Source organism: Aythya marila, assembly GCF_965140915.1.
Source record: "Aythya marila genome assembly, chromosome: 19".
Classification (NCBI taxonomy): domain Eukaryota; kingdom Metazoa; phylum Chordata; class Aves; order Anseriformes; family Anatidae; genus Aythya; species Aythya marila.
The window spans coordinates 9,749,669-9,762,673 of record NC_139060.1 but is presented as its reverse complement, the minus strand read 5'-3'; the positions used below and the strand labels follow the sequence as shown (position 1 = coordinate 9,762,673).

The 13,005-nt window shown below is 46.1% G+C and overlaps 1 protein-coding gene across 4 annotated transcripts in view; it reads right to left on the bottom strand.

The window, feature by feature from the left end:
• The window catches only part of DAB2IP (DAB2 interacting protein), a gene marked incomplete at its 5' end in the record, with an annotated part of 181,667 nt that overhangs the window by 94,045 nt on the left and 74,617 nt on the right, over nt 1–13,005 (bottom strand). For all 4 annotated transcript variants that reach the window (XM_082775571.1, XM_082775572.1, XM_082775567.1 and 1 more), the window contains one exon: nt 8,541–8,659. In XM_082775571.1, coding sequence (XP_082631697.1) covers nt 8,541–8,659 — 119 coding nt within the window. The remainder of the gene's footprint in view (nt 1–8,540; nt 8,660–13,005) is intronic.

The window sequence follows — 13,005 nt, the reverse complement described above, 5'->3', positions numbered from 1 at the left end:
CACATCCCCGTCTCACACAGTTACTTACGTAAGACACGTGGATTAAAACCAAATTCATATTGCTGGCTTTTATTCAAATCAGCTAAGTATTTTTTTTAAACAAATTATATTTTAATTCTAGCTAAAATGCAGTGCCTTAATTCAATTAAAATCAGTTCTTGTTTTTTTTTTTCATCACACCTGACCTGAATTTTGCTGAAGTGAACCTAAGCGAGATGTTCTGTAATTGTGCTGAAAATTAAAATTATACACACTGCCAATGAGGTAAACAAGACCATAATGCCGGCGTTATAAGGAGATACCCACAGGTGAACAACGTTGTTGAAAATCTCCCTCCTAGTCATTTCACAAGAGGCCCCATATCAGAAGGCATTATTAAACAGAGCGGGGAGGAGGAAGGACAGAGGAGCCCATTTTTCCTCTGCCTGTTTTTTTCTCCCCTCACAGCTGATGGATGAACTTGACATAGTTATTTCGTATTCACAAGTCCTGAACATCATTACATCCAGTGCTCCGTACAACTGGCTGCTGGCAGCGAGCTCGGCACACGGGCTGCCTCCAGCTACAATCAGCGGATTTCTGTGCACCAGCACTGCAATATGAAACGGGATAACAAGATATACATGTCAGACAGCTGCGTCTTCCAGCACTCGGAACAAAGGCTTGAAAACCTTGCCCACCTCCGCTATATGCTCGCTCACAACTCCGTCTTTGCCCCTCACACAGACTTTCAAATCCAAGCCTTGCAGTTTCAACAAAGAACCCGGCTAAACTTGATTTTAAACATCTCCTTCCAACAGGCACCGACTGCTCACACTAATTGCCAACAAAAGTGATGAGTAGAGGACGGAAGAAGCTGGTGCATGCAGCACTGTCACTTCCCTGAGATGGGAAATTTTGTTCTGAGAGAGGGAAACCTGTGGCAGATGCCAGCTGGGTGTCCCTGCCCTGCTGCAGGGTGCGAGGGGCACAAACGGGGGCACGCTTTGATGGCCTGGCTAATTAAATGCAATTGCATGCTGCCACTGAAAGGAAAGGGCTTTTTCTGCCACCTTCCAATGCTCTGCAGTTACACAACTTGGCTCAGTGCCCTAATGAAACTCACACCCCTGCCCCAAATAATAATTTCCCACTGAATCGACCCGCTGGCCTTCCTCAGGCTGCGATGGCTGGATCTGCTGCGAGGGGAGCCAGTGGGCTGGGGAAAGGAAGGCTGATCCTTTCCGTTTTAACATACTGTTTTCAGCAGCAGCAGTTTTCATTGTGTGCTCGACTGTTTAAGCCTGGGAAAGAAGTATCTTAGCTTTGTCATAAACAAAAAATAACTAAACCAAAACAAAACAAAATAGCAGAAGGGCCTTGAACTAACAGAAAGCCTTTTCTGGTAGAAAAGCTGTAGTGATGGCATTTCCTTTCTTTTTTTTCTATGAGTCTATTGACATGAAGAGTAATGCTAATGTAATTGCACTGAAATTCATGCACATGAAAATCTCAACAGGGCAAAGTCAGAATAAATGGTCTGTTTGAAAACAAAATGTTAATGCGGCGGCGCAGCAGGATCTGCCTTCCATCTGAAGGATGCCCAGACACCATCAGCCACAACTCAACGTCGCTGCCACCCCTGCTCGGAGGCTTTGCTGAAAGGAGAGGAACGGGACCGTGTGCTCGTAACCCCGGGGTGCCCACTGCTGCACCCATCACCTCGGCCAAGCAGCAGCCAAATGAGCCAACGCCGTCTGATCAGGCTGCACGAGGAGTAAAAGCAAAGCCAGCCTCCTTCCATCCTTCCACCCATTAATCAACCTGAGCTCCCACCGCAGAGACAATGCCTTCCGATTGTCCGCATTTACCAAACATTCTTCAAATGCTAACCATCTGCAGCTGCAATACAATGCTTTGATTACAAACGTCAAAAAGATAGAGCATAAAATTAACTTCTCCTTATTTAGTAGGTTTAGAGAAATGTGGCTTCACGCTACACTAATTCAGTGCCCTCAGTATGAAAACTCCCCATTATGATGTCTCATCAAATTAGAGCCAACGACACAACGATGTCATCTGTACCATCACACAACACTATATTTTGTAATTAAGCAGGACAGTGAAACAATGGCCTTGCTTATAGAGAAAAGGTCAGGAATGCAAAACATATTTTTGCAAGCTAATTGTAAGATGCATGAAGCCAATTATCCCACTAGTGCTGCATATGCCTAAGTAGGAAGGATTTTATAATTTTGCTGCGTGACTCCGAGTCGAGTCAAAGTCCTCGCTGCACCCCTGTGGGGCACTTTGTGGGTTTGTTTAGATGGTCAGGAAACCAGGAAGCAGAGAAAAGTGAGTAAGGCTATTAAAGTAATTCCAATTTCTTAGCTCTTCCCTTGACATTTTACAATAGCTTGAAAATTTTCTAGGAATTAAGATAGTCTTTTACTGAAAGATATTAGATGACTTCCCTGTTAAATGAGGATGTTTGAACTTGCAGGGTAAGGGTGTTTATGTATTTCTTTGAGACTGACAAATACATTTACCCCATTTAGCCTCGGATACAAATTGCAGATTCACATCCATGTGCAGAAGCCCAAATATATATGTAAGTAACTGAAACAAATTTACCAGGAGAAATGGCTGAGACCTTGCTGTTGCCTTGGGAGAAGCTGAAAAGCACCCCGTTGGCTTCAGGCTGTCTTTGCCCCTCTCGGGGTTGCTAAATGGCTTTAGCTGAGGGGAGCAGCATATTGCTGAATGGGGCTCTACAAATAGTTGTGTGTGCACAGAGCAGTGCACCTGATCTGCAACCTTGCGGGTTTACTGGAGCTCTACCCCCCTTAATTAAGAAAACGTCATGCAAACGGTGCTGATGGGGAAGCGCCTGCGCTTTGTCGAGCCCTGGCTGCAACTGCTGGGGCTGCAGAGGAGCAGAGGAAGCGCTCGTGCCCACCTGGACCTGGAGATGCCCACCTGGACCTGGAGATGCCCACCTGGACCTGGAGGTGCTTTTGCTCTTACTGCTTCTCATCAGGCACATACTGCAGCACCCGGCTGATTCTGAAGGGAGTAAGCGCCCCTGTTGACGTGATGGAAACCCAAACCGCTTGTATCAGGGAACCGTACCTTATTTTTACAAAGCTGACTATTACCCTTTCTTCCCTAAAAAGAATTGTTTGTTTTTGCTTCAGTGTCTCCCGGAAGAAAACTCCCCACCCCCCTCTTTCCATTAAAAGCTTTATCCCTTTAAAAATATTTGAATATTATTTCCTAAACTTCCTACTACATGAAGGAGGCGGTGAGCAACACGAGTTTCTGTGGAGAACTGATAATTTCCTCCTGCATCTCTTCTTCAAAGCGTTTCTCTGATTTTACTCTAGCCTCCTAACACAGCCATTAATTGGAGATCAGTAATTAACTTTCTGGTTCATGAAATACTTTGCAAAGGAATCCCATTAAAAGGTTGATTTGCACATTCCTAGACAAGGTTGCCCTGATACAAATGCAGGCACTAGATGAGGCCAGCAATCCTCAGACCGTCCTTGAATCTCTGAGCTCCTCTTTGAGCTCCCCACGCTCGTTCCCTGGATGCAGGGTGGAGCGGGACCGGCCGATCTCCCCCGCACGGGAGTGCAGACATCGGTACCTGCCAGCTGCTCCTGCCCTTGCAGGATGTTATATTTTGCAGGATGTTATGTTTTGCTTTTCAGTTATGGCTGATGGCTCTGAATGGTTTCCATACCCAAACTCAGCGGTGCTTCCTCAAATATTTGCATTATCAGGAAAACCCTGCACTGTGCACCTACGGTTCTAACTTAGGAAGCTTCAGTGGCTAATGCCATCTAAGTAAGGAGCCAGAAGAGCCAGCAAGCTCTCCAGGACATGTTCACAGAGATCTGAAAGCCCCCCGTGCGTTGTGCCAGCGCCCCAGACCTGCAGGATGAGTCACTCCTCTTTCCACAGGAATCAAAGTGACTTCTTCGTACTTTGTGATGCAGCGGTCACCATGTTCTCCTCAACCTTCACCAATTTCATCATAACTAAAAATATTCGGCACATCAGGTTTGTTGGGAATAACCAACTGATAATTAGATCTAGTAAGAACTCAAAGCTAAGTTTACTGTACGAGCATGATAAGTTATTGATGTTCTCCTACTGCATCAAAAAACCACGTTAGGAACACTTGAAAACCCTTAGTGCAGACTGAATTAGCACATTAGGAATTAAATGCTCTGCAGTACATGACTTGTACGGTTTCTCTTCCCTCTGTGGGTTATACACAGAAATTTTTGACACGATTTAAAAAAAATAGTTTAAAGAGAGAGTCCCAGTAGTGCAGGTCTTTGGTGTTACCGATGCATGGCTGTTCCCCTTCCAAGGCTGAGGCTCATTTAACAATCAGCCATATGTTCAGACTTTTGTAGTGCCAAGAAAAAACATAAATGGAATGTTATCTTCTGGAATTATGAAAAACAAAATAAAAAACCTTGCAAAATAATCCCAAATGTTACTGACTGAGTGTCCCTCAGCTTTAAATGAATTCTAAGCATGCTGATAAAAAGCATCTTTAGGAATGATCAACTTCAGGATTACATCAGAGTAATTAGTTACTCAGAGTACTCATCTTTCACCAAGGAAGTCAGAAGGCATCCATCCCATAAAAGTGACTGTGTCCCTCTCCTCTCAGTCCTAGTGTAAAATTATGGTGGCCTTTGCCAGTTTCAAAGGAGATGGGACCATGTTCATGTATTTAGGTTTAAAAACAACAACCCCCATTTAATGGACTTTCTAAATTCCTGGCAAACTTTCTTTTTCAGAAATTACTTTTAAAAGATGACTGTGAGAGAGCGCCAGCAGTGACGGAACAGGTCACCACCACCAGAACACAATCCCAGATGCCCTAACGACACATTTAACTCTGGTCCCACTCTGGGTACCCAAAGCCCAGCCCCGGAGCTTGCTCCATCACACAGGCTTCAGGAGAAATGTTGGTCCAATTAAGAACAATCCATCTGCCAAATGCTTGATTTGTGGCTGATTCCAGAGAGGCCGCTACAAAGACAAACATTCAGAGCTCCGTGATAAAAACTTCGTTAGCTGCTGTAATAAATCAGGATGCAGGAGACATTGTTAGCAAAAAGGCAGTTTAACAGAATCCTTCTTTAGCCCTAACAAGCAATCTGACTAGCCAACAAATTGAAAGGCGCTCATTCCACAATGCTCCTTTGAATCTCACGCTGATATAAACTGATTGTAGCAGATTAATGCACCTCTCATACCAGACACTAGTTAGACTTGCTCCGATTTTGCTGCTTCTGTTCACAGTCAATAATTGCATCACTATTACTGTAATGGGGCTCCAAGAAAAAAATCGGCATGTAAAAGAATGGTGAAATCCAGCCTGCTGCACCAACGTGAACCCCGTGGTAATTTACTGGAGTTAGCACAACCAATTTATTGCACCTTTTTCAAACGAAAGTCTCTTCTCAGTCAATGTGAAATCCAATACCACGAGAAACAACCACGTGTTTCGTACAAAGGTAAGCTCTGCTTGACTACAACCAGCGCATTTCTCTAATGCCCTGCTTTGAACAAGTCCTCAGATGTTCTTCACAGACGAAACATAGTTGGCCAAATAGTTGGCTCTGCAGAGACAAACCCCCACACTTCAGGACTGGCAGCTCCTCTCTGGGATGCCACAACCACGCTTTGTACGGGCAGCTCGGCACGACTCTGCTGGAAACCTGGCTGTTGTCTTTGTGTGGCTGCAAGGTGGGAACACCAGCCCCTACTGACCCAAATCCCACAGGGCAATTCTGGTCTGATACCACTGAGACACTGTGTGACGCCTCCAATGTTTAAAGGTATTTCCTGGTTTGCTTTGTTACAAAACGCACATTGTACAAATTTCTCACTGCGGAGGGAGGTAGCCACTTGCCATTTTAAATTTACATGAAGTATTGCAATGCATACATTAATCAAGCACAGGTTAAAGAGCGCCTGTTTATAGCCTCTTCCCTGCTCTACGTACATGTCACGTCCATCTAGTTGGCTGTCTGTGCATGCATGTGCACATTGCAGGTATTTGTATGCACCTGCTGTACACAGCATGCTAAACAGGACATGCAAGAAAAGCACAGAAAATAAAATTACTAAGAGATAGAGCACAGCACCAATTTAGATATGCAGAAGCTAAGTAACAGAATCATTTGCGATCTACTAGAGCCCAGTACTTCAATCTCAAGTGTTTTGTCTGCATTTATTGCACTATTCATTTCTGCTACGGTATCTCCTGCAAAAATTCCACAAAGCCCCAGAGCAGAACGGTGTTACAATGGGTACTTCCAGCAGAAAAGCAGCAGTTTGCAATCAGCTTCAATACAAGATGGAGTCAAGAATCAAATATTTAAGAAGTAACTATTCTGCTACCAGATGCTTCTTTGAAGTAGTTCTTGGATTTTGAGAAAGACAAGGAAGCACAGCAGAAAAAAAATAATAAATGAGAGCGATCTAAAAAGACTCAAGCCCCTTCGTACACAGAGCTGCATGCATTGTGCATTTTAATAGACACAGGAATGTTCAGGAAGATAAAATTATCTTCCATAACCAAACCCTTGAAGGGTGACTGAGAAGCCCAGCTGCTGCTTTCTTTCACCTCTCTGAGAGCAGCACCTAAGGCCGAGGCCTTCTGCAGCAGGTACTTACTGACGTGCAGGTCTGACACTGCTAGGAAGGCTGGGGAACTAACAGCTCGCTGTCAAAATCTGCTGAGTGCCAGATGGTTTCCTCCAGACCAGGCCGCGTCTATGTACCATAGATCAAGTTTATGAGTGATGCCCGAAGCCCTTCGTTTTCAGTTTCTAAATACATAAGCAAATCCTTGGGGTTTACTCAAGGCTGCCAAATGCTACCTCTCCTCCAACCCACCTTGTGTACTCCACACCGAACATGCACTACAGCCATTCACTGAATCTCCTTAAAGAAAAGCTCTGGTAAATGGGGCTCTGTCTGAAAGGGCACTGCCCAGCAAGAGCCAGGGTTCCTGAGCTGGGAGGGCAGGGAAATTACAAAGCTTCATTTGGGAACATGACTTTGGCTCCAGGGCTGGCCAAGCAGCTCATTCCCATGTCCTATAATGCCAATTCACAGAAAGAAACAAAACTCATCTACATAGAGAGAAACATCGTCCAGCTTGCCCGTTTTGGGGTGAAGCAGCAGCACTCTGGGCAGATTCCTGGCCACCCGGCTCCCTCACTCGCCTTCCACACGGAGCACAGTGCCCTACTTTGAGCATCTGTGAAAACTGCAGCACAGAAACCACACCGCCTCTGCCTGCTCAGATAGTAACCCCTGGAATATTACTCTATGCTGACCAGCACAATCCTTTTACCTGCTAAATCCAGAAGGAATAAGCTTAGGTCATCTCAGGAAAAATCCAGATGCGGGCTTCATAAATTCCCTGCCCCTCCAGTGAGTGAGCATAGCTAAAAAGAAGTTGCCATTGTCTAAAAGTGAAGCATGCACTCAGTGGATTGTAATGTGCTGTCCTGATATTTTACAATACCACTGCTACAAAATGATAACACCGCTGCACTTCCTATTTGGCATGTTTTTCAGACAAAGACTTATCTTGGCACCTCAATACTTCTGAGTCATTCTCTGAAGAGATTCACATAAGGTGTAAAGATCTTCCTTTTGGAGGCAAACCGCTAGTTTGTTTCTGTGACTGGTAATGGAGCCTGTCATACCCAGCCCTGACCTTGATCTGCATGTGAATTTACACACAAATTTACCTAAAAACGTGTCTGCCTCATGCACACCCTGACATAAATGTACATACACATAAATACACAGAAATCCACTAAAGAGCTTTACTTTCTAGCTGAGCTGAATGACAAAAACAAGGTCTCATTTCCCCTGTATTTTGCTGTCAATTCACTCCAGTTCTGGCCATCCCATGTCAAAAGCTTCCTCCGATCCATCTGCATATTCCCTGCAACACATCCCTTCTGGACCGAAAGATCCTGCCGTGGCTCAGACAGAAAGGCAGCTCCGGCCACATGCCGGGCATCCATCGCAGCGTAATGCCGGCGGGCAGGGGCTATGCTGGAGACGTGTGTGTGGAAGGGAGATGGGGAGCTGGGCAGATTCCGGTTGTTATTGTTCGTACAACGTGCAGCCCGGCAATGCTCAATGCACCCGCTGTGGGAGCGTCCCTCTCCTCCCGCCTTCACCCGCATCAGTCGGCTTTGGCTGCTACATCTCCGTGCTATTTATATGCCGGTGCATCAACTTAGGATTTACTGGGGGACAGACAGCAGATCACACAGGCTTCTCGGTACGCGCTATTTAACCTGAAAGGGAGGGCTTGCACCGGGCACTCGCCAACAGATTAAAATTACCCCATCACAATTCAGCAAGTCCGCTTCTGTCAGGGACGTGGCCCTTGCTCTGAATGAGATAAGCAAGATATTAACAAGCCCTGGACACATCGATATCCTGGTTCTCTCTCTCCCACACCCTCTCCTCCCCACCCTGCAGGAGCGTCCCCTTACCTTTCATTGTCCACGCTCCTGAAGCCAGGTAAAATGTGCCGGAAGCTGCTGTTCCTATCGAGCTTCGGTTGGCTCTTTGTCCTTTTGATGGAGCCTTTAAGCCGACGGCTGAGGAACCCCTGTGGGGTGAGACAAGAATACTAAATTACAACAAAAAAAAGGAGAACGAGCGAGCGAGCCCTCGACCTGCTCTCCTGCACCCACGCGGCCGGGCAGCTGGCTCCGGGCAGCCCCTGCCTGCGTGCCCGCTGGCAGCGCCGCTCCTCGCCGCCCGCCTGGCTCCCCGCGCAGCCAGCATCTGCTCCCAGCGCCCGCCGAGGCCGGGGCGCTGCGTCGGCGCGAGACTCCCCGAAGCCTCTGTTACCCTGGCAACCATCAGCTCACATAAAAATACTGTCTGAAAGACGAGGCTAGCACATCGCAGCACCCGACGCGAGGAAGGCTGCGGCTGGGGCTCCGGCTGCCGGCACCACCCAGGCAGTGAGCGGGAGACGGGCACCAGCTCCATCGCCTGACGGGCCCCTGGCTCCCAGCCTCAGCTGGTGGGACTGGGCTGGATGTTGTAGACACATAAAGATGTCCTGTAATGCATGGGCAGCACCTTGGCAGGAGGACAGGAGCCCTGCACGGACCACGCGGTGCCTTCCCCGCTGCCTCCCGGAGCTCAAGTCGTGGCTCCCGTGGGGCGCTGCCACGCCGCCAGCACTATGTGTTTTAGTAGCAAAGGCTCTAATTTTGTATTTGCTTCTTGTTAGGAGTTAATGTTCAACATGATCGGAACATTACATTTAATCTTTTGGCTAAATAAGGCAATAAAAGTATAATGCTGTGGTGTCCGGCGCTTACAGCATGTGAGGACAGCCATGAGGTCAAGCATGTCAGCCAGCGAAAATGGGTGGTGTTTTAAAGGCAAACCAGGAGTTTGTGGTGAAGCCCGAAGAAGCGCTCATTTTACACCCTGTCAGACTGAATCAGGTCGATCCCTGGCAAATCCCCACACAACCTGCGTTTCTGCACATGCCTCTTCCATTCCCCGTCCCCAGGAGAGGGAGTAAGATATCCACTGGAAAAAGCACCGATTTTGACAGGCATAAGGCAAGGTGAGAAGAAGCAGCATCTGCCCACTGGGTACTTGCCCAGCATCCCAGACGTCCCCACAGAGCGCTCCTCTGCCTCCTGCCACGAGTCCCAGCAGTTCCTCCCATCAACCCTACGGAAGGGATATAGGTCACACACCCTCCGGCAGCTCCCTTCTATAAACTGATTTCCTTTATGTGTTTTGCAGAAAGATAATCACAGTCTGACTTCTACCCAGCCTGTCATTTGTTGGTGCTATTTAAATGCTCCTTCCACACCTCGGATATTCATAGCTCACATTGTGTCTCTCTCAGGTTGCAAAATCTCCCAGGGCAGTCTGGGCAGCTCTTGTTATGGAAGCAGCTTTCCTGTTTGTAAGTGCATCAAGAATTTGAAACATCTAGATAACCAAAGGTGTTTCACGTTTATTAAGTGCCACTTTAGTTACAAATGAGGTGCGTAACATGCATTTATGTGAACTGAGTACTGCTCTGGAGCTATGCACTCGATTGTAAAAGCCCGATGTGCAGCGCAGGCCATGCAGTTACACGCTGCAGCGCGCACCTCTCATGAAGGGAACAGCAAAGATAACAAAGGCCTTTCAGAAGTGTCTGTCTGTGAGAAAACCCTTTACAGAAATTCATTTTTATGCTAAAGAGAAACATCAGAGGGTACAGAAAGAGAGAACAATGTGACTCCAAAGCAGCAGATTTGGGGATGTCCTCCGTTACCTCCAACACCGCTAAGATATTTCCCTCTGTACTTGGACCTTAGCCAGCCTCGTACTTTTGATACCAACTCCTCATACTCCTGGCTAGATCAGGCCATTGGTTGCCTGCTATGGAGCCTAGCCAAAACTTCCTGTGAAGGAAAAGACCAAAATTCAAAAATCTGTAACTGGCCAACCATGCAACATGTCCCTAAATGCCACTGGTGAGCAGTGTCCGCCCCTTATCGCCGCCAGCTCAGCCACAAATGTGTCACAATATTACCAAGTCACTTCTTAAAGTCTTTCAGCTCCGGATGGGGAATTGAGAAGGAAAAAAGCAAAGACTTTCTGTGACAAACGATCACAGCTTTCTTTCACTACCTTATATTTCACATCTCGACAACTGTTAGATGATTCGTGCAGGATTTGGAAATTAGAATTTAGGGTTGCAATAAGACATTACTTTCCTTCTGTTTCGCATTGTTTTTACATTCATTGCTACCAGAAGGAGATCACACTGTGCCATTTTCAGTTTTCATTGCTAGCTTCATTGAGAGAATGATATGTCAGACATTTTAATGCTGATAAATTATAACGCTGTAGCAATACTCTGCACCTCCATAGTGCATGCCAGATAGCAGGAACTCTCATGTGTGAATTACTGCCTTCTGTAATTGTACATGGGGTAAGAGAAAAAGAGAGAGGAGCTGGTCTCCACAAGACAAGGGAGAGAGAGTCCAACCTGGGGTGTAACTGCCGTGCTTGCCTGGTGAGATCATAAGTACATCATCCATTGCTTCTTTGGTTATGACTTTAAACAACATTTGATTCTGATCTCTACATAAGTGAGGCTAATCCTAACTTATGAACATCGCCTACTCCTCTAGCCTCATTACATTCTTGTGACTTCTAGTAATTAAAGTGCTGCACTTCATATTACATGTTCTTTATGTTCCTTTAAGTTTATATTGCCAGCTCTGTATGGCAGAATTGTTTCTTCCTATGTGGGGGCAGCACCTACCACCAGGAAAAACATCTTAGAAAAAATTCAACTGCTAACTCAGGAAGTTTAATTCAGAAGATAATAGACTGTATTTAATGACAATAAACAGAAATCTGAAGAGCCAAAGGATCCCTTCTAAATTTGCAGCAGCAGCAAATCACGAGTTGCCACCAGCTGTGGTGCTGAGGGCCCTTGCTCGAGCCCCAGCACAGCCAGGCTGGAGCGGGGCAGCGCTGCCAGCAGTGCACAACCCAACCCTCTGCTACTGGGCTGCACTGCACACGTCAGTGCATTCAGAGCTAGTGCAAAATTTGCACAAATGAGAATAATGCTTCTGCTTCATTTAGTACAGATTTGTCTTTGGTTAGCCCCAAAGACTTTTCAAGTTCTGCTGGGATACAAGGAAGCAAATCTTGGGTTAACACTAACTGCTTTTTGGCAGGGGCCATAAAGTCAATCACAAAATCCTTTCAGATGCAAGCAGGGCTACTAACTGTAGAAATTCATCCTGTGCACAGCCTAATTTCTTCTGCACTAGATGAGATATTTTAGGATCATTGGAAAAGAGACCACTCCAGTCCAGAATCCAGCACCAGGCAAAGCTGCGCAGTCCTATGGAAGTTTGCCAGGCATAAAAGTGCACAGAGGAGCGTGGCACAGAACTCAGCTAGCCTAGCAATAAAGGGATGCACAAAGTTCTCACTGTGCAGCCCCATGATTTCACTTCTTTGGGTGCAAGGGCCTTGCTTTTCTTGTTTTGTTTCTGTAGTTCTTACTCTGCCATCCTCAAGTCCAGAATATAATCGCTCTAATCAGAAGAGCTGACTGAAGTTATAATAAGATGGAAAGAAAAGGGGCAGGGAAAAAAATAAACAAATCCTTTAGAGGAATGGCTTAATCACAGCCACTGCTATGTAAGCCGGAACAGGACAGCCACAATTCAAAGCAGGACAATTAAGTCTGCTGTGATTTGGTTTTTTTGTTTCATGCATATTTGGACAAGCCCCAAATCTGATGCCGCTGTCTTTGCTGCAAATGGAGGAAGGTAAGATTTTCATTTTAATTTTTCCTGTTTATCGACATTTGCATTTCCAATTACTCTAGACCCTGAAAGAATATTTGTTATATTTGAATATTTTATATACAATATTTTAAAAACATATGTGCAAACCGATTACAGCAGTGTGCCTTTGAGATGCAGGAACTGGGTACTTCCATGTACTCCAGACCAAGGATAAGAAAACTGGAAAGAGAGAAAAAGGGAGGGCTGCTAAAATGAATATAGCACAGAAGACAGCAAAATCCTGAGTGTCTCCTGATCTCCTGTTTTATTAAATATCAAGTAATGATGCAAGTCTCACGTATCTGGAGCTGACTCCCACACCATTAATGTTCACTTGCAGTGAACCCACATGATTAAGTTTGAAAGGTAAAAAGTCAGCACCATGGAAACATAATATATGTGAAGTTACATAGATAGACAGATAGATGATAAATCAAGCTGGATGCTTCAAGTGCAGCTTTGTTTGGAAGAGTCCTGGCATCCCCCAGCATTTGCTAAGCACAACGACCCAGCAGAACACGGAGGGCTGGCCAAACACGCACGGGGCAAAGCACGAGCATCTGGAGGGGGCCGAGCCATGGGGACCTGCAACGTGCTGGTCGAGCAGGGACAC